Here is a 21,776-nt window from a genome sequence, read left to right as displayed (position 1 = left end):
TCTGGAATTTGTTGCCAGAGGATGTGGTTAGTGCAGTTAGTATAGCTGTGTTTAAAAAAGGATTGGATAAGTTCTTGGAGGAGAAGTCCATTACCTGCTATTAAGTTCACTTAGAGAATAGCCACTGCCATTAGCAATGGTAACATGGAATAGACTTAGTTTTTGGGTACTTGCCAGGTTCTATGGCCTGGTTTGGCCTCTGTTGGAAACAGGATGCTGGGCTTGATGGACCCTTGGTCTGACCCAGTATGGCAATTTCTTATGTTCTTATTACATTCCACATACTCTGTCCATTTGGCACAAAGATTTTCCTGAAAGGTTTGATCCTTGTATAGACTGGGACTCATCCTCCAATTCATTGCCCTTTGCCCTCTATCACCAAGAATCAAATTGACCATTACTAGCGCATGATCTGATATAGCAATAGACCCTATTTTAGTCTCTACCAACAGGAGAAAAGGTTCCTCCAATATCAAAAATCTAATCTCGAGAAACTTTCAAGCAGGTTGGAGAAAAACATTAAATCATGATCACATTGATGTAATGTGCGCCAAATATCCAATAATTCCAGCTCATTGTTCATATTTTTTCATGAGTCAGTTTGTATGCTTTATGAGGTTTACAAACTATCTTACAGTCTGCAACAATTCTGAAGTCTCCTCCTATGACCAATTTGTACACTGAGAACTGGAGCAATACAGAGACCAACTCATTAAAGGATACCTGTGAATAGTTGTTAGGGGCATACAAGTTACAAAAACCCAATTTTACTTCCATCATTGTTCCGAATATCATACTGTTATCTGCCTTCCTTAACTGTGATCTGATGTTCCATTTGAAAGGGTGTCTGGCTATTAACAAGAATTGCCACTCTGCGTGTATATGATGAGAAGTAACACTGTCCCACCCAATCTCTTTTTAGTTTGACATGTCCCTCCTTGGACAAGTGTGTTTCTTGAAGCATCACTTTCGAATAATAGAAGGACTAGGGGGCAGTCCATGAAGTTAGCAAGTAGCACATTTAAGACTAATCGGAGAAAATTCTTTTTCACTCAACGCACAATAAAGCTCTGGAATTTGTTGCCAGAGGATATGGTTAGTGCAGTTAGTGTAGCTGGGTTCAAAAAAGGTTTGGATAAGTTCTTGGAGGAGAAGTCCATTAATGGCTATTAATCAATTTTACTTAGGGAATAGCCACTGCTATTAATTGCATCAGTAACATGGGATCTTCTTAGTGTTTGGGTAATTGCCAGGTTCTTGTGGGCTGGTTTTGGCCTCTGTTGGAAACAGGATGCTGGGCTTGATGGACCCTTGGTCTGACCCAGCATGGCAATTTCTTATGTTCTTATGTTGTTTTTTTTAGCTTAATTGGGGAATGAATGCAATATTCACAATAGCCATACTCATTTATTTGACTTGAAAATAAAACATGTCCTGCTATTGCGGTTCCAACTGCATATTGAGGTATGTTCTCAAGAACTGCCCAGCTTCAGTTCTCAGGAGCTATATTATTTTGGCCCCCTTCCTTTCCTTCCAGAATCCCTGAACTTGTGAGGAACCCCATGTTGTTTCATCATTCCACTAGAACCCTACACCATCAATATACATGAAACATGCCCATTCATACATCCACACATACCCACCTTCTTCCCCTTTCCCTTGTTCATCCTTTGATTCAGAATTTCTCCCCCCCCCCACTCCAAGGGACCACACCCCCAAATGCTATTTTTAAGCACCCTAGGACGTATCCATGCTGATTCCCCACAGACGTGACAAGCAGAAGCTTTTATAATGTAGTAACAGAACCCATATAGTCAGTATCATAAGATACTTTAGTCAGACCTTATGCCAGCTATTTTGAAATCAATTCCACTCTGTTCTGCAGCAAAAACATTGCTGTATGTCACCAAATCTCATGACCACATCCCATAATGCCCACAGTGAAAAAAACATTAGAAAAGCACAGAAAAGAAACAAGATAAAGCATCAAAACCACTGAAGTAATCTCAAAAGTCAACTTCTGCAGCAAGGCTGTTTCCTACACTGTTCCTCTGCAGTATCACCAAATCATATCAAAACAGCCCAGAGCCTGAGTTATCCGGCGAAATTCAACTAAAGCCTCTGCCGCAGACTTATCGCCAAGCAGCTTTGTGACTCCTTCATAATGCACTCAAGTTCATTGTGAAGAGCAAAGCAAAAATGAATGCCTTTCCGGGGAAGCGCTGAGCTGACTGGCACCATTTCTTTGCGCAATGCCACTACATGGGGAAAATTCACTGAACAATAGCAGCTTGTGACCATTATATTCCGGTGAACTTTTCTTTCGGTAAGCTTGGAGAAGCTAAACCTGTGAGCCCAGTTAAGAATGCTTCCGATAACCAGCCAAGGTCTAGTTTGTTGATCCCACATGGGCCGATCTGATGTGCACGCTCGCATATGATTTGAACATAATGGTCGGCGAGGCTTAATTCATGTGGCAACCAAACTGCAATCAGTTCTGCCTCCTCCAGTAGCCCAATTACGAGTAAGTTATTCCCACAGTCCCGCTTTTCTTAATTGTCAATTTAATCTGCCAAATGCCGGTTTAGTGCCTTCAGTGCAGCGATTTGTTGCTCAGCCGGTGCCATGTGGTCTTCCTGGCCCAAAATTCTTTGTTCTGCAGACTCCATTTGCTGAGCTTGCGTTTCAATGCTCCCCTTTATCTCATCCATCACCGCTTGCAACTTCATGAGACATTCGTAAAATGCTGCTGAAACTGCTTTAGTTATATGTTGGAGCATTTAATCAGTCATAATCGCTACAATTTTATTGCCACTAGCTCCCACAGCTTAAGTTGGCTCTCCAGCCTGCGCGTTTTCTTTTATGGTTTGTTATGATTTGCAGCTCATACCTCGGTTCCAAATTTTCTGCACAGCACACTGTACTTGATGTGGAGATTAAGAATAACCTTTATGACCTGTATCATGTTCAATACTTTTTAGCCAGCTAACTGATCACATCTGTGAGGAATCAGCTATGAGCTGTCTCCCTGTGCATCCGATTAGCAGGCAGCCATAACTGGAAGTGTGTTCTGAAGGCTTTGCCACACTCATTACATGTATATTGTTTCACTCCTGTGTGGGTTGTCTGGTGCATTTTGAATTCTTTCTTGTCTCCAAACCCTTACTGCACTCAGAACATGTAAATGGTTTCACTCCAGTGTGGATTCTCTGATGACATATCAGGTGAGTTTTTCGACTGAAGCCTTTCTCATACTCAATACAAGTAAATTATTTCACTCCTGTATGGATTGTCTGGTGCTTTAAGAGTTGTTCTTTGTAAGTGAAACCTATATCACACTCAGTGCATGGAAATGATTTCACTCCTGTGTGGATTGTCTGGTGCCTTAAGAGTTGTTCTTTGTAAGTGAAACCCATACCACACTCAGTACATGAAAATGATTTCTCACCTGAGTGAACTTTCTGGTGAGATTGGAGGTGGGCCTTTGTTCTGAAGGCTTTGTAACACTCATTACATGTATATGGTTTCACTCCTGTGTGGATTGTCTGGTGCATTTTGAGTTGTTTCTTGTCTCCAAAACCCTTACTGCACTCAGTACATGTAAATGGTTTCACTCCTGTGTGGATTCCCTGGTGACTTATCAGGTGAGTCTTCCGACTGAAGCCTTTCCCACACTCAGTACATATAAATGGTTTCACTCCTGTGTGTATTTGTTGGTGGCTTTTAAGTCTACTTTTCCGATAGAAATCATTACCACATTCAGTACATGTATATGGTTTCACACCCGTGTGAATTCTCTGGTGAATCGTGAGGTCTTTTTTTTCTCTGAAAGCTTTACCACACTCAGAACATATAAATGGTTTCACTCCTGCATGAATTCTCTGGTGACTTATTAGACTAGTCTTCCAACTGAAGCCTTTCCCACACTCATTACATATATATGGTTTCACTCCTGTGTGGACTGTCTGATGATTTAACAGTTGTTCTTTGTAAGTGAAACCCATACCACATTTAGTACATAGAAATGGCTTCACTCCTGTATGGATTCGTTGGTGCCTACTAAGTTGGCTATTCAGACAGAAGTTTTTACCACATTCAGTACATGTAAATGGTTTAACTCCTGTGTGAATTCTCTGATGTCTTGTGAGGTGAGATTTCTGACTGAAACATTTTCCACACTCAGTGCATACAAATGGTTTCACTCCTGTGTGGATTATCTGATGTGTTCTTAGTTGTGACTTCTGTTTGAAATGTTTTCCACATTCGGTGCATACAAATGGTTTCACTCCTGTGTGTATTCTCTGATGAGTTATAAGGCAGCTCTTATGATTGAAGCCTTTACCACACTCAGTACATGTAAATGTTTTTGCTTCTGTGTGGATTCTCTGATGTCTTGTGAGTTTTGCATTTTGGCTGAAGCCTTTACCAAATTCATTAAATGAACATTTGTTCTGTACTGGGTGGATTTTCTGTTGTTTTCTGATGTTTGATTCCTGACAGGAGTCTTTTCCACATTCACTATATGTAAACTGCCTCTTTCCTTTCTGAATTTTCTGGTGTTGTGAGAGCTCTGCCTTCTTATTGAAATGCATTTCAGATTTAGTACAAGAGAAAGATGGTCTCTCACCGATTTGGATTTTTTGGTATCCTGTGAAGGTTTTTGTGTGGCAGATACTTTTATTATTCTCACTATTTGAAATTGGTCTCTCATTTGGGTGACATTTTAGGTGTTTTGTTAGCTTTCCTTTCTGACTGAAGATTTTGTCAGAATAAGTATGTGAAAGTGGTCTCTCAATGTGGCTTTTTTGGGATTTTGTGAGTTTTGCTTCATTAAGATATTGATTCCCATATTCTGATCTTATGCTCTCTCTCATATCCTTGTTGAATTTCTGGGTTTGCCTTAGTTTTCTCTGCCTTCTCAAGCCTTTCCCAATCACAGAACACGTAATAGGTGTCTCTCCTATGTTTGTTTTCTGTTTCTTTTCTCTCTTCCTACTGAAGGTTTTTTCACACTCTGTACTTGTAGACGGTCTATCTTCATTGAGAGATCTCTGCTCTGATCTCAGAGTCACAGGATCCCTGACAAATATTCCACACACATCACATGCACATCTTTCTTCTGTCATCAGGTTTCTCTGCTCTTCCTCTGTGTATGAGATACTTCTGGCACTTTTCTCACACAGAACCGAGTCTCCTGTTGAATTTCTTTTTTTCCTTTCTGAACTGCATCGATTCCTCCAATATTTTCCCAAGCCAGAAAAGGAAACAGTAACAGCGTCGCCTCTTTCTGATAACCTCTTGCTCCCCTCTGGATTCTCACTGAGCTCCCAGTGATGGGTTCCAGTATTACTCTTTCTGGGATCATCATTTTCTAGATAAATAAAAGTAAATATTGGACATTATTCAAGGAGAAGGACAGTATAATGAGTCAGTAAAACAATAACAATTTTATCTTCTTGTGTTTCTGACATTAACCTGAGGAAATAACAGTGCAAAGCATCCTGTCATCATTTTCAAGGCCATTTCTGCAGGTAACGAGCACTTTAGGCACATGAATTGTCTGAGAATTGACCTCCCTCAAAGAGGCTGAAAGCATTGCATTAAGAGGCTTTCCCAGGGGCACATTCAGGTCAGGGAAGAGAAGAATATGTATGGATTGCATTTTCACATTTTTCATATTAGCTTCCATTAGAATGCACTTAATTTTACTTTTAATATTAGAGAAAATTTCACGGGTAGAAATCAACTGCAGACTTTGTGATGCTTTAACAGTTGCCCCTTGGTGAGCAGCAAGAAAGACACATTGGCCGAAGAAGCAGCGGACAACAAGAGATCACCCAGCACGGGAGAGAATATTAAGCTAACGAGTGGAGGCAAAGGACAGCACCACAAAGACTGAAACAATAATTACAGCGGCAAATGGTCTAATTTATTTGGTGTTGATTGGAGCAATGGCATTGTTAAAAGGGATAATTCTCTTATTCCCGCCACCCCCCTTAAATGATTCTTTTTTATGTACCCCTCCCTCTTGACCCATAGGAGGAGAGCGTTTCATGCAGCATCTTCCTCCTCCTCTGTTGCAGTCCTGCGCATTCAACTTCAGAGGAGAAGGAGACAGAGGGGGCAGGAAGTGCTCTTCATCTCAGCAGTTTTATCCCGGTCCCTCTTATTCCTGCACTCACCTGAGCAGCTGCTTCTCCCAGTTTCTCTTTCCTCTGATCCCGGCTCGTCCCTGATGTACGGCTCTTCCCCTCGTTCAATGCGGGAGATAATATCAGGGGTGACAGCCAGAGAGCCTGTTCCTGGGGTAAGAACACTATATTAGGTTTCCCATAATCATGCTTCATTACTTAGCTTAATTAAATATTCACTTGTTATAATCCAGACTTGACCAGGTTTCCTCAGGAGCCGTAACAGTCGCTGTCTTTAAACGTGACCGATGTTCAGTCATTCGTAATCTAATGGCTCGACTGGTGCATCCCACATAGACTTTAGGGCAAGGACATAATAGCACATAGATGACATTTTTTGATTCACAGTTAGTGATAGATTTTCTTCTAACATGATAACCTGTTATAGGATCAATCCAAACTTCTCCTTCAATCGTGTTATCACATACACTGCATTGTTGACATTTATAATGAATGCCTATTGGCCTTGATATTAGAAGTGAGATATGAATGTACTGCTCGATCACATTCATTTAAATGTATTTATTTAAAATCTTTTCTATACCGTCATTAAGTTATATACCATCACAATGGTTTACAGAAAGGCACATATAAAATTATGGAGGTTGTGTATATTAATACTATCTATAAAAGTGCCATTAAAGTTCGGTAACATAGTTTCATAATAAAGACTAGTTGATGAAAGTTATAAATATTGTCCTTTTTCTTGTCTATGCATATTTCTATTGAACTGTATATTTTTACTTATGTTAAAAGTGCAATAAAATAACAAAGACCACATATTGAGTTAAGTGCTGTGTGCTGGTGTTCTGCTGCCTGAATTCATTACTCTCCTAAACTTCTTTTTAAAAAGTTTAAAATCTCTCTGTAGCTAATTTCCAGAGGCATGGTGTTCCATAATATGGGTCCGGCCAAGGATAGCGCCCGCTCTCTGACCTGGGTCAGTCTTGCTGATTTTACTGAAGGGATGGTTAGGAGGGCTTTGTTAGCGGATCTTAGGTTTCTATGTGGGACATGTACACGTAGTGCTGTGTTCAGCCATTCTGCTTTTTCATCGTGAATTAATTTATATATAGTGCATAGTGTTTTGTATTGTAGTCTGTGTTCAATGGGCAGCCAGTGTAATTCAGTTAGAGTTTCAGTGATGTGATCCCTTTTTCTTTTACCAGTATGTATTCTTGCGGCAGAGTTTTGCAGTATTTGGAGTGGTCTTAATGTGGCGTATGGTAATCCTAAGAGAAGGGCGTTACAGTAGTCGGTGCTCGCAAATATTAGTGCTTGCAGGATAGTTCGAAAGTTTGTAGGTGTTAGTAAAGGTTTATTTTCTTGAGAGCTATGAGTTTAGCGTATCCTTCTTTGACTTTTAGTGATACGTGTTGTTTGAGGCTGAGTTCTGTGTCAATTATCATACCGAGGTTCCGAACTTTTTCAGCTAGTTCTGTTTTCTGTTTATTTTTAAGTTGTATTGAAGTTTGAATCACAGTCATATTTTTCTGTTCTAGATGTAGGAATTCTGTTTTTTCAATATTAATTACTAGCTCCATTTGGTTTAGTAACTGTTTGATGATGTCTAGGTACATTCTACATAAAAGCTGATGATGTTCATATCATCATTCCAATACAAGAATCTATCTCCGAATCTCTAAAATTCTGGGAAAAATGTCTCACTTCCATAAACACCCTACTCACAAATCTCCACCTTGCACTTAATACAACTAAAACAGAACTGCTCTTCATTTCCAACCAACAAATTCCCAAACCTGCCCTTTCATGCGACCCAGCATACAGTTCCATTTCTTCACAGCCCTTCGTACGAGACCTTGGTGTCCTGATTGACCAGCAATTAAACTTAAAAAAACATATCAACACTATCCTTAAGGAAGGCTTCTATAAGCTCAATGTACTGAAAAAACTCAAACCATTACTCCACACCCATGATCTCCGCACCGTCATTCAGGCAACCCTCTCATCCAAACTGGACTACTGCAACTCCCTATTTCTAGGCCTCCCCTACGCTACCATAAAACCGCTACAAATGCTGCAGAAATCTGTTGCTAGAACCATCACAAATGCCCGCAAATCTGACCACATTACCCCCTCCTTAAAGACCTCCATTGGCTCCCGATCCCCTCATGCATCCTATACAAAACCCTTACCATTATTCACAAATCCATCTACAAACACAACTCCAACTGGCTTGACGAGCCTCTCCACTTCATACCCTCCAACCGCCCTACCAGAGCAACCACTAAAGGTACCCTCCACATCCTCGGGGGCCTCTCTCTCTTTCAGGTCGCTGTCTGGAACCGGTACTCACTTTTCGAGGGCCCATGTTCCTGGACTTGCTACCTGGACTTCACTTCTGCCTGGAAGACACCGCTGCCTATACCATCTGTGAGTTACCATCTATCTCTCTCAGAGCTGTTCCCTGGAACCAGGTACTCACTCCTCGAGGGCCTGCCTTTACTTCAGCTCCTGTGCTCCATACTGAGAGACCGTTGCGTGAGTACATTACCAACGAGGTCCTAATCCTGAACTCTGCATTCATTGCTGCTACTCACGATATCAGTTTCTCTACACTCCAGCGGGATCGCTGTTCCAGAGCCTGAGGGACTACAAGCCCAGCAGGGCTATATTCTAGCTCACTACCGCCACTTCTGGTGGCTCACCACCACTGTCTAATAAAAGATCTAAACAGTGTGGGTGACCTAAGCTGAGCCTGACCTGTTGCCCCTCATGGGACCTTCCCCCGTGGGCATGGTCATCTGCCACAGAGTCCAGGGGTCCACCCAAAATCCTTACAAACAATAACACACAAGGAATCAGTGCCTTTCTTGGGCTACATTGTTTCCAACCAAGGTTTCCAAATGGATCCACAGAAGCTGGAGAGCATAAAGTATTGTGCTCAACCCACTGGTCTGAAGGCTCTCAGAGTTTCTTGGGTTTCACCAACTATTACAGGACTTTTATCAAGAACTACTCCTCACTCACTGTTCCGCTTACAGCGATGACGAAGAAAGGTGCCAATGTTGCTAATTGGTCTACGGAGGCAATATCTGCATTCCAGAAACTAAAAGATGCATTCTTGAGCAAGCCGTGTCTCGACACCCGGATCCCCCCAAGCCTTTCATTGTTGAGGATAATGCCTCAGACGTTGGCGTAGGGGCCGTGCTAAGCCAGGCCGGTGATTCCAAGGCCTTACACCCATGCTCATTCTTCTCTCGTCGCTTCTCTCCAGCACAGAAAAATTACGGAATAGGAGATAAAGAGCTCCTGGCAATAAAGATGGCATTCGAGGAGTGGCGCCCTTAGCTCGAAGGAGCGCAACAACAAGTCACAGTCTTTACAGACCATAAGAATTTGGAGTACCTCCGCCACACACAGCGCCTAACCATAGGCAAGCGAGATGGTCTCTGTTTTTCAACAGATTCGACTTTGTGCTGAAATACCGCCCTGGAGATAAAACCATCAGAGCAGATGCCTTATCTCCTCTCTGAGGATATCCCAGAGGAACCGCAACACATCACTGACCCGAAGAGAGTTATTTTGGCAGCTACTCACTCAGTACCTGCAGGTAAAACCATCGTAGCCAAGAACCTCAGAAAAAAGCTGTTAGCATGGGCTCACGACTCCAAACTGGCTGGACACCCTTGTCAACGCAGAACTCTGTCTAAACTGCAAATGTTTTACTGGTGACCCACCATGAAGGAATGCACATTCTCCTATTGGCTTCCTGCGCAAATTGTGCCAGACAGAAGACACCACCCGGTCGTCCTTGGGGGTCTACTCCAACCCTTACCAGTACCAGACGAGCCATGGACACACATCGCTACAGACTTTGTGGTGGACTTATCACTCTCAGGAGGAAACAACACGATTTGAGTAACTGTAGATCGGCTCTCAAAGATGGCTCACCCACAGCTATGGAGCTTGCCAAGCTCTTCAACATGCACATCTTCCGCCTACACGGCATGCTCAAGCACATAGTCTCCGATTGCGGAGTTCAATTCACAGCTAAATTCTGGAAGGCATTGTGCAAGAAGTTTGATGTTTCTCTCGACTTCACCTCAGCATACCATCCTCAATCTAACGGACAAACAGAGAGGATGAACAGGACACTCAAACAGTTCATTCGTGCCTACATGAACACTCGCCAGAATGATTGGGCAGAACTGTTGACCTGGGCTGAATTCGCCATCAACTCTCATCCAGCAACATCCACTGGATCAACACCATTCGAAGTGGTTTATGGACGACTGCCATTGCTACCACTACCACTTACACTGTCCGTGTCATCCCCGGCAGCTCAATCTACTGCCAAAGATATTCAACAACTCTGGACTCAGACCAAAGAGATGCTTCTCAAAGCAGGATTTCGAGCTAAGAAAGGATACAATGCTCACCACTGCAAGGCTCCAGATTTCCAGCCTGGTGACAAAGTCTGGCTATCCACTAAGCACTTAAGACTTAAAATACCTTCAGCTCGCTTCGTTCCACGCTTCGTTGGACCTTTTCCTATTCTCCAACGATTAGGAAATCTCACCTATGAGGAAAGACTAAAGAGGTTAGGACTTTTCAGCTTGGAGAAGAGACGACTGAGGGGGGATATGATAGAGGTGTTTAAAATCATGAGAGATCTAGAACGGGTAGATGTGAATCAGTTATTTACTCTTTCGGATAGTAGAAAGACTAGGGGGCACTCCATGAAGGTAGCATGGGGCACATTTAAAACTAATCGGAGAAAGTTCTTTTTTACTCAACGCACAATTAAACTCTGGAATTTGCTGCCAGAGGATGTGGTTAGTGCAGTTAGTATAGCTGTGTTTAAAAAAGGATTGGATAAGTTCTTGGAGGAGAAGTCCATTACCTGCTATTAAGTTCACCTAGAGAATAGCCACTGCCATTAGCAATGGTAACACGGAATAGACTTAGTTTTTGGGTACTTGCCAGGTTCTTGTGGCCTGGATTGGCCACTGTTGGAAGCAGGATGCTGGGCTTGATGGACCCTTGGTCTGACCCAGTATGGCATTTTCTTATGTTCTTATGTTCACCTATAGTCTGAAGCTACCACCTACATTGAAGATATATAATGCATTCCTCGTCTCACTATTGAAGCCATTAATCCTTAGTGAGTTCTCTAACAAGTCACCTGAACCTACACCAATAGATGCAGAAGAAACCATCGAGTGCAAAATAGATGCTGTCCTTGATGTAAGAAAAAGAGGCAGAGTATGGGAATACCTCCTGTCATGGGAAGGTTATGGACCTGAAGATAACTCTTGGACACCTTTGGCTAATATACTGCATAAAGAGATGCTTCAAGAATTCCACAAGATGCATCCTCAGAAACCAAGACTAGGTAGAAAGTCCTGAGGACGCCTTTTGAAGGGGGTTACTGTTGTGTCCGTCGACGTTAGACAGCTTCGCCCCGTTTGCCTCACTTTGTTCAAGGCTCCTCCCGCTTCCCTTGGGAAAATGACTGCCGCCGCGTCTGCAAGCCGACCTCTGCGGCATCCCCGGAATGGCTATGATGCTGCCTCCCGCCATGCTCCTCCCAAGGGCCTACTAGGGTGCGCGCGTGCCACCCACGTCTTTATTCCAGCATTGGCGCGAACCTCGGGGGGTGTTCCCCTCTACTGACATCACGCCATCCGGGTATATAGCCTGTACTTTGTTGCTAGCTCATTGAGTTAGCAAAGGATTGGTCTCGGCTGGTCTAAGCTACTCTGCCGCTTTCATGCTGCTGCTGGAAGCTTTCACTCTGCCCTTCGGGGAGCCCTCTGCTTTATTTCAGGTGCCTTACAGGGATCAGGCACTCGCTCTTCGAGGGCCTGCTTTCCCTGCCTCGGTGCCTGTACCATCTTCTTCAACCTGGTGGAATCATCAAACTACAGTTACCATCTAGTGAGTAATCTAACTCTCAATCTACCTCATCCACAGTACTGACTTGCTGGGAAACCTACACTGGGATTCCCCTATACCAACGGCGTGAGAAGGGTCCCCTCTGCCGAGGGTCCTGAGACTGCTACATCCAGACTACCTCACTACTGCCACCTCTGGTGGTACTCTTCAAGCTGTATAAATAAAGAACTAACTCTGTGTTCGTGCATCCTGCGTTTAGCCCTGTACTGAGGCTCCTCACGGGGCTCCTCCCCGTGGGCATGGCCATCTGCCACAGTACCCAAGAATCCACCCAAACACCACTCAACCATAATACTGGGACAATACAGTCGATATACTGATGAGAAGGAAACATATAAACTTGTTCCCCTGACAAAGGAGTCTTTCTAAAACCTGGCCAAGACGGGATTATAATAAGCAAACATTTAATTAAGCCAAGTAATGAAGCATTAAGTAAAAGTTGAAGTGATTCATTTAGTGGCATGGAATGGCAATTTCAGATAAGAATTTGAAGGCAAAGCAAAATTGCTTATCTGTTATCCTGGGATAACAGGACTACATCCTGCTGTCCTGTTATCCCAGGGCAGCAGGATGTAGTCCTCACATATGGGTGACGTCACCGATGGAGCCCAGCGCGGGAAATCTTTCTGTCAAAGTTTCTAGAAACTTTTGACTGGCCCTGTGAGGCCCTGAGCATGCCCAGCATGCCATGATATTCTCTGCCACAGGTGTCTCTCTTCAGTCTCGTATGTAGCAATAAGCTTTAGCAAAAAATAAAATAATAGAGGAATGAGACCCAACTCCGCGGGGTGGCGGGTGGGTTGTGTGAGGACTACATCCTGCTGTCCTGGGATAACATCTATTACAAGGTAAGCAATTTTGCTTTATCCCAGGACAAGCAGGATGCTAGTCCTCACATATGGGTGAATAGCAAGCTAGAGGCTGAGTCATTTTCTGTTGAGGCAACAGTAAAGTATGGATGTTGAAATGAGTCAGCCGAATATCACAGTAGGTTGGATGTAGGAGGAGTTGGGATTATGCTGGAAACAAGTTCTTTAAGACAGATTGTCCATAGGCTGAATCCTGTCGTCCTTGTTTGTCCAAACAGTAATGAGCTGCAAAGGTGTGAAGAGAATTCCATGTTGCTGCTTTACATATGTCAAGAACTGGCACTGAACGATAGTGTGCTACTGATGTTGACCCCTCAGAACTCCGCCATTTACAAATCAGCTCTGCACAGCTACAGACTCTCCACCCAAAAACATAAACGAGATTATTACGCTAAAAAAATCCATGACTACAGATTCAACCCCAAAATACTCTTTTCCTACGTCTCAGGTCTTACCACTCCTATCCCTCCTACTACACCCGACTACGATGCCTCCACCAAATGCGAGGAACTAGCCAACTTCTTCGTCAACAAAATTGCAACTCTCCTAAAGAGATTCCCCCCCTCATCGAACAGTCTCTCACCCACCCTGCCTGTTCCTTCCTCCCCCACCCAACCCTCAATGCCCGCTCTTGACTTTACCTCCACCATAGAAATCCAAACCATATTCAAAAAGCTCAAACCCTCTTCCCATCCTGAAGACCTTATACTTTCCAAAGCACTACTAGCTATACCTAACGCAATAGTCAAAGCCATAGCAGATATCATCAACTGCTCGATTGCGCACGGATCTGTCCCAGATGCACTCAAGCACACAGTAGTCAGACCCCTCCTCAAGAAACCCTCACTTGACCCTAAAGATCCCGCTAATTTCCGCCCAATCTCCAACTTCCCCTTCATTGCCGAGCTATTGGAAAGAGTTGTCAACTCCCAACTCATGGACTATCTGGAAGACCATCTGATCCTCCACCCATCACAATTTGGTTTCCAGAAACACTTCAACACTGAATCCCTACTGCTCTCCCTTTCAGACCATCTCCTCCGGGGCATGGGTCAAGGCCACAGCTACCTCCTTGCCCTCCTCGACATTTCATCAGCCTTCGACACTATTAGCCACCATCATCTACTAACACGCCTGGAGCACATTGGCATCTCAGACCTGGCTCTCGCCTGGTTTAAATCCTTCCTCTCAAACAGAAAGTTCTCCGTTAAAATCGAGAACTCCACATCCACCCCACACCCCCTCCAGCAGGGAGTCCCCCAAGGCTCATCTCTCTCCTCCACTCTCTTCAACATTTACATCACCCCCCTCTGCCAACTAGTGCACGTTTACAGTCCAAGGTGTGTAAGGCTGTTTCTCCTGGATGAGAATGGGGCCTTGGAAAGAATGTGGGTAAAACTATGGATTTGTTCAAGTGAAATTCCGTAACTACCTTGGGGAGGAATTTTGGATGCGTACAGAGAACCACTCTGTCATGTAGGAACATTGTACAGGGTGCGTACATGACAAGTACTTGTAACTCACTAACCCTTCTAGCTGATGTAATGGCTATGAGGAAGATAGTCTTCCATGTGAGATATTTAAGGTCACAGGAATCTATGGGTTTGAAAGGAGAACGCATGAGCCTTGTTAATAGCAAATTCAGATCCCATTCTGTGACTGGTGGTCGAATTGGTGGTTTAAGATGTGTTAAACCTCTCATAAATCTGCTTACGAGAGGTTGTGTGGAAATAGGTGCATCTCTCATCTTGTTATGGTAAGCTGAGATTGCACTTAAATGTACCCTTACAGAAGAAGTCTGGAGACCAGATTCTGAAAGGTGATACAAGTAGTCTAGTAGAGAAGTAGTGGGGCAAGTGAAAGGATCGATATCTTTTTGCCTGCACCACAAAAGTAAATCTTTTCCATTTCGAAGAATAGTTCTTTCGTGTGGAAGGTTTACGTGAAGCTATGAGTATTTGAGATATACTGGTTGAAAGATTGAGGGGTTGCAAGATCAAGCTTTCAACATCCATGCTGTCAGGGATAGGGATTGAAGGTTGGGATGGCATAACCAACCCTGATCCTGAGTTATGAGAGTGGGAGCTACTCCCAGGCGAATTGGATCCTTGACTGAGAGGTCTAGAAGTGTGGGAAACCATACTTGTCGAGGCCAATATGGGGCTGTGAGTATCATGGACCCCTTGTCTTGTTGAAGCTTCACTAGAGTTTTGGTTATAAGTGGTATCGGAGGATACGCGTATAGTAGGCCTGAGTTCCAAGGGCGAGCAAAGGCGTCCTTGGCTGGCTGGTTGTTTTGTTTGTGTAGAGAACAGAATTTGTCCACTTTGTGATTCAGATGTGACGCAAAGAGATCCATTGTTGGTTGCCCTCAACGCTGAAAACTCCTGGTCGTTACTGCGGGATCCAGGGACCATTCGTGTGGTTGGAACTGCCGACTGAGTCGATCTGCCACTACATTGTGAATGCCTGCGAGATAAGTGGCCCAGAGGAACATTGAGTATGATAGGGCCCAGTCCCAAATCTGTGCAGCTTCTTGACAAACGAGATACGAGCCCGTACCTCCCTGTTTGTTGATGTACCACATGGCTACTGTGTTGTCCATTTGGATCAGAACAGTCTTGTGTGAAAGGCAGTCCTTGAACGCATGCAGTGCATAACGTATAGCTCGAAGCTCCTGGAAATTGATTTGAAATGTTGCTTCGAGGCTTGTCCAAGTCCCTTGTGTTTGGAGACTGTCTGTGTGAGCTCCCCAACCCAAGGTGGCTGCATCTGTAGTTAAAGTTATCTGTGGGACTGGTTGCTGAAAAGGTAGGCTTTTGCGCAAGTTGTCCCTGTTTGTCCACCAAAGTAGAGATGATCTTAGTTGGTGGGTCACTTGACTTGGATAATGTAGTGGTTGAATGGCTTGGATCCATTGTGATCTTAAAGTCCATTGGGTAACTCTCATGGTGAGCCGTGCCATAGGAGTAACATGAACTGTGGAGGCCATATAAAGTTAAAAACTGATGAGCTGTCGCTTGTTTCTGTAAGGAAATGGATTTTGCTAGTAGAGTGAGTGTGTCTGCTCGATCTACAGGTAGAATGGCCTTTGCTAGATTGGTGTTCAATTCTGCTCCTATGAATTGAAGTAGGTGAGTTGGAGTAAGACGGGATTTTTGATAATTGATGAGAAATCCCATGGAGTGAAGTAGAGCAATCGTTCGAGTGAGAGAGGTGAGAGCTCCTTGTTGAGATTGACTCCTTATGAGCCAGTCGTCTAGATATGGGAAAACATGGACACCTTCCTTGTGTAAGTGTCCTGCTATTACTGCCAGACATTTGGTGAAGACTCTGGGAGCAGATGCCAGTACAAATGGTAGAACTCTGTATTGGAAATGTTGGTGACCTACCATGAAGCGTAGGTATTTGCGATGAGGAGGGAATATGGGAATGTGAGCGTAAGAGTCTTGAAGATCCAGAGAACAAAGCCAATCTCCTGTTTGAAGAATTGGAAGCATGGTGCCTAGAGAAACCATCCTGAATTTTTCCTTTTTCAGAAATTTGTTGAGATTTCTGAGGTCTAGGATGGGACGTAGGCCTCCGGTTTTCTTTGAAATGAGGAAATATCGGGAGTAGAATCCTCTGCCCTGCTGTTTCCGGGGCACTGGCTGTATGGCCCTGGCTCTCAGAAGGATGGATAATTCTATTTTTAATTGAATTAGTTGAGAATTTTGTTGTGGGAAGAAACTTGGTGGAGATTTAGAGGAATTGAGAGGAAATTTAGTTTGTAGCCTCGAGACACTATGGAGAGTACCGATTGGTCTGATGTTATGTTTTGCCAGTGTGTGTGAAAATAGGATACTCTCCCGCCCACTGGCAGGTCTGGTCGGGGATTTAGAGGTTGGGTTTGTTCTCTGGCTTGTATTTCAAAAGCCCGCCGCTGGGCCTGTCTGTGCAGGAGGTTGCGGATGGGTAGGCCTAGGCTGTCTGGCCTGGGACCGTTGTTGTGGTCTGGTTGACCTACCCCTAGAAATTTGGGGGTAGTATCTTCGTGGCCTATAGTAAGAGCGTCTGGGTTCTCTTCGGGAAGGGCGACGAGAGGATTGTGTAGAGGGCTCTTGTGGGGTTTGAGACAGTTGACGTAGAGTCTCTGTATGGTCCTTAAGCTGTTGTACTGCTTCCTGGACCTTTTCTCCAAATAAATTGTCACCGATACATGGTAGATCCACAAGTTTTTCTTGAACCTCAGGTCTGAGGTCTGAGGCCTTGAGCCATGCCCATCTATGGGCGGTGATTCCAGCTGCTGCTGCTCTGGAAGCCATCTCAAAGTTGTCGTATACTGCCCTCACCTCATGTGAGGCTTCTAGGCCTTTGTTGACTACGGCCTGTGCTGGTTCCTGGAATTGTGTAGGTAAAGAGGTAACAAATTCCTCCATTTGCTTCCATAGGTTCCTCTGATATTGTATGATATATAATTGGTAAGCAGAAATGTTTGTGTTTAAGATGGCACTCTGATACACTTTTCTGCCTAATGAGTCAAGGAACCTATGGTCTTTAGCAGGTGGAGTTGATGAGTGTGGGCGCACACGTCTGGACTTTTTCTGTGCAGACTCCACTACAACAGACTGGTGTGGTAACTGTTGTTTTTGATAGCCTGGAGCTGTCTGCACTATATAAGTTGTGTCCACATGCTTGTTCACTGCAGGAACAGAAGATGGATGCTCCCAGATGCGGCGTTGGAGATCCAAGAGAACTTCATGGATTGGCACAGCCAGCACTTGTTTAGGTGGGTCTACAAACTGTAGAACTTCAAGAGTTTGTTGTCTGGTATCTTCTTCTGCTGGGAGTTTGAAGGGAATGGAGTCAGCCATGTCCTGAACGAATGTTGAGAATGATAAATCCTCTGGAGGTGATTTTTTTCTCTGATCTGGAGGAGAAAGTTCAGACATGAATCCCTCAGAAGATGTTACAGACTGCTGGTCATCCCAAGAATCATCCGAGTCGTCTCTGTAAGGAGATTTTGGCGATGACCTGGGAGGGAAGTGAAGGCCTGAAGGGCCTGGCTGTGGATCATCGGTGGAAAACAATGGTGAGGTGTCCTGAGGCTTTGTTGATGGTAGGTTATCGATGACATTTTGATATCTTTGCAAAAGTCGTCGATAAAATGCAAGATCTTGTACTTCAGGAGGCTCGGATGATGGTTGCCTTGATGGTACTGTAGTTGTCATCGATGTAGTCGTTGGCGGAAGTGTTGTGGAAGACTTCGACGTCGATGGAATCGAGAACAGCATCGAAGAGCCCGATGGAATCTGGGCGAAGATGGATGTCGATGATGTAATGAGTCTCGGTGTCGTAGTGATCGAATCCATCGGTGTCCTCGGTGCCAACAAGGGCACCGGCGGGCCCACTGGCATCGGTACTGCTACCGGCATCGATGCTGGAGGCATCGGCGGGATCGCTGGAAGTGTTTGTTCTTTGAGAGCCTGGATGACCGCTTGTCTGATGAGATCAGACAATTCCGGCTGTACAACTGGTGAAAATAGAGCAGTTGTAAGCGGTGGTGGAGGCTGCGACGAAGGATCCTGTGCGGAGGTCTGAGGAGTATCTGGAATCGATGGAGGTAAAGGCCCAGGCGTCAAAGGGTCCGGCATTTCCTGGTCCCGTGGCCGCTTTGCCATTGATTCCTCTTGGGACATCGATGCTGATGATGACGGTCGACGATGTCGATGCCGATGTTTTGACTTTAGATGGTCTGCCGACTTTGTCGATACTATGGTCGATGGTGAAGATGGACGATCACCGGATCCGTCCGGGCACGGTTTTTTAAGCAAGGCTCTTTTAGTCGCTCCAGCCGGAGACGACTTCGACGATTTGGAAGGGGAAGGAATTAGTTGGAGCTGGAACAAATGTTCCATTTTTTCCTGCCTAGCCTTTCGCCCTTTTGCTGTCATCTCAGCGCATTTGGGACACGTACTTACATCATGTTTTTCACCAAGGCAGAGGACACATTCTAAATGTGGGTCGGTGATCGACATGGTTCTATTGCAAATAGGGCATTTTTTGAAGCCCGTAGCCATTTTGTTATCGACGGCCGTCGAAGAATGTGAATTCGTGAGAAGAGAATTTTCCAAAAATGAGAAATCAAGACCGAGGTACTCACCAGCCGGTGAAAAGGAACCCCGAGAGACGTCCATGAGAGAGAATATCCGAAAAATATGACTTTTCAGTCAGAAAAGACTTAAGAACATAAGAACATAAGAAAAAGCCATACTGGGTCAGACCAAGGGTCCATCAAGCCCAGCATCCTGTTTCCAACAGTGGCCAATCCAGGCCATAAGAACCTGGCAAGTACCCAAAAAAACTAAGTCTATTCCATGTAACCATTGCTAATGGCAGTGGCTATTCTCTAAGTGAACTTAATAGCAGGTAATGGACTTCTCCTCCAAGAACTTATCCAATCCTTTTTTAAACACAGCTATACTAACTGCACGAACCACATTCTCTGGCAACAAATTCCAGAGTTTAATTGTGCGTTGAGTAAAAAAGAACTTTCTCCGATTAGTTTTAAATGTGCCCCATGCTAACTTCATGGAGTGTCCCCTAGTCTTTCTACTATCCGAAAGAGTAAATAACCGATTCACATCTACCCGTTCTAGACCTCTCATGATTTTAAACACCTCTATCATATCCCCCCTCAGTCGTCTCTTCTCCAAGCTGAAAAGTCCTAACCTCTTTAGTCTTTCCTCATAGGGGAGTTGTTCCATTCCCCTTATCATTTTGGTAGCCCTTCTCTGTACCTTCTCCATCGCAATTATATCTTTTTTGAGATGCGGCGACCAGAATTGTACACAGTATTCAAGGTGCGGTCTCACCATGGAGCGATACAGAGGCATTCTGACATTTTCCGTTTTATTCGCCATTCCTTTTCTAATAATTCCCAACATTCTGTTTGCTTTTTTGACTGCCGCAGCACACTGAACCGATGATTTCAATGTGTTATCCACTATGACACCTAGATCTCTTTCTTGGGTTGTAGCACCTAATATGGAACCCAACATCGTGTAATTATAGCATGGGTTATTTTTCCCTATATGCATCACCTTGCACTTATCCACATTAAATTTCATCTGCCATTTGGATGCCCAATTTTCCAGTCTCACAAGGTCTTCCTGCAATTTATCACAATCTGCTTGTGATTTAACTACTCTGAACAATTTTGTGTCATCTGCAAATTTGATTATCTCACTCGTCGTATTTCTTTCCAGATCATTTATAAATATATTGAACAGTAAGGGTCCCAATACAGATCCCTGAGGCACTCCACTGTCCACTCCCTTCCACTGACTTTGTGCAGAAACGCAATGGCTCCTGTCCCGCGATGCCTGAAGCAGCGCGGAAAAGCGAAGACTGAAGAGAGACACCTGTGGCAGAGAATATCATGGCATGCTGGGCATGCTCAGTGGCCTCACAGGGCCAGTCAAAAGTTTCTAGAAACTCTGACAGAAAGATTTCCCGCGCTGGGCTCCGTCGGTGACGTCACCCATATGTGAGGACTAGCATTCTGCTTGTCCTGGGATAAAATTTTTTTTACACTTTTTTGTGGGTGGCACTGCTATTTAAAAAGTTTATGGAGGATGGTGGTTTGTTAATGATTATAAGTAGATGGTACCAAGAAACATTAAAGACAGTGTATATATGAAACTACCACTACTCTTTTTGAAATCATTTTTTGATTTAAACAAGCAGCAGTTTTTGTTCCATGCATATTTTATTGATGTATAGGCATAGAAAGGTTTTAAGAAGCTGATTAATCCTCTCCATTTGCCCTTTGTTTGGCAGGTGGTAAGCAGTGGTAAAATTTAGTGTAATGTTGAACTTTTGGCAGAGCCCCTCCAGTAATGGGCCGTGAATTGGACGCCCTTGTCTGATAGGATATGGGAAGTTAGTCCGTGTAAGCCTGAAGACAAGATGGACGAAAAGGCAAGCTAATTCAGGAGCTCAAGGCAGGTCGGGAAGGGGTATGAAATGTGCCATTTTACAGCACCTGTCCATTATGATCCATATCGAGGTGGAGCCATGGGAGAGAGGGAGATCCACAATGAAGTCTGTGGACAGGTGGGTTCATGGTTCTGTGGGGCTGGCAACGGCTATAACAGCCCACAAGGTCAGGCACTTATGCTGCGCACAGACGGGACAGGAATCCATTTAATTTTTCATGTCTTTTTCACTTGTGGCTACTAATAATGGCATTGAAAGAAGTTGAGTTGTACGGATTACCCTGGGATGCCCTGCCAGAGTTGTAAGCCCATTTTTAACACTTTCTCCCTGTTACGGTTGGGCGATAGCCAGGTGTGGTGAACACCACCTGCAGGGGGTGACTCAGGACAGGCGAGTAGGAGCCACAGCAGAATCTCTGGTAAGGCTAGAGTCTCTGGATCCGGGTGCAAGATGATGGGAGTCTCTGGTGCTTGGTGCTGGCTGGGAGGAGTCTCTGGTGCTGGCTGAGAAGAGTCTCTGGTGCTGGGTGCTGGCTGAGAAGAGTCTCTGGTACTGTGGGTGCTGGCTGAGAAGGGTCTCTGGTGCTGGCTGAGAAGGGTCTCTGGTACTGTGGGTGCTGGCTGAGAAGGGTCTCTGGTGCTGGGTGCTGGCTGAGAAGGGTCTCTGGTACTGAAGGTGCTGGCTGAGAAGGGTCTCTGGTGTTGGGTGCTGGCTGGAAAGAGTCTCTGGTGCTGGGTGCTGGCTGAGAAGAGTCTCTGGTGCTAGGTGAGAAGAGTTTCTGGAGCAAGGTGCGTGGGGGTAAGGGTGAACTTTG

At 44.5% G+C, this 21,776-nt stretch overlaps 1 protein-coding gene across 1 annotated transcript in view; it reads right to left on the bottom strand.

Moving 5' to 3' along the window:
- Positions 1-1,736: 1,736 nt before the first annotated feature.
- The window catches only part of LOC115085906 (oocyte zinc finger protein XlCOF6-like), a 35,440-nt gene continuing 15,400 nt past the window's right edge, over positions 1,737-21,776 (bottom strand). Inside the window, exons 3-4 of the mRNA XM_029592444.1 lie at positions 6,183-6,302; positions 1,737-5,371 (exon numbers count right to left, since the gene is read on the bottom strand). Coding sequence (XP_029448304.1) covers positions 3,270-5,371; positions 6,183-6,302 — 2,222 coding nt within the window. The 3' untranslated portion in view covers positions 1,737-3,269. The remainder of the gene's footprint in view (positions 5,372-6,182; positions 6,303-21,776) is intronic.

The sequence above is a fragment of the Rhinatrema bivittatum genome, chromosome 2 (assembly GCF_901001135.1).
Source record: "Rhinatrema bivittatum chromosome 2, aRhiBiv1.1, whole genome shotgun sequence".
Classification (NCBI taxonomy): domain Eukaryota; kingdom Metazoa; phylum Chordata; class Amphibia; order Gymnophiona; family Rhinatrematidae; genus Rhinatrema; species Rhinatrema bivittatum.
The sequence above is the reverse complement of the archived record's forward strand: the minus strand, read 5'-3'. Positions and strand labels throughout refer to the sequence as shown.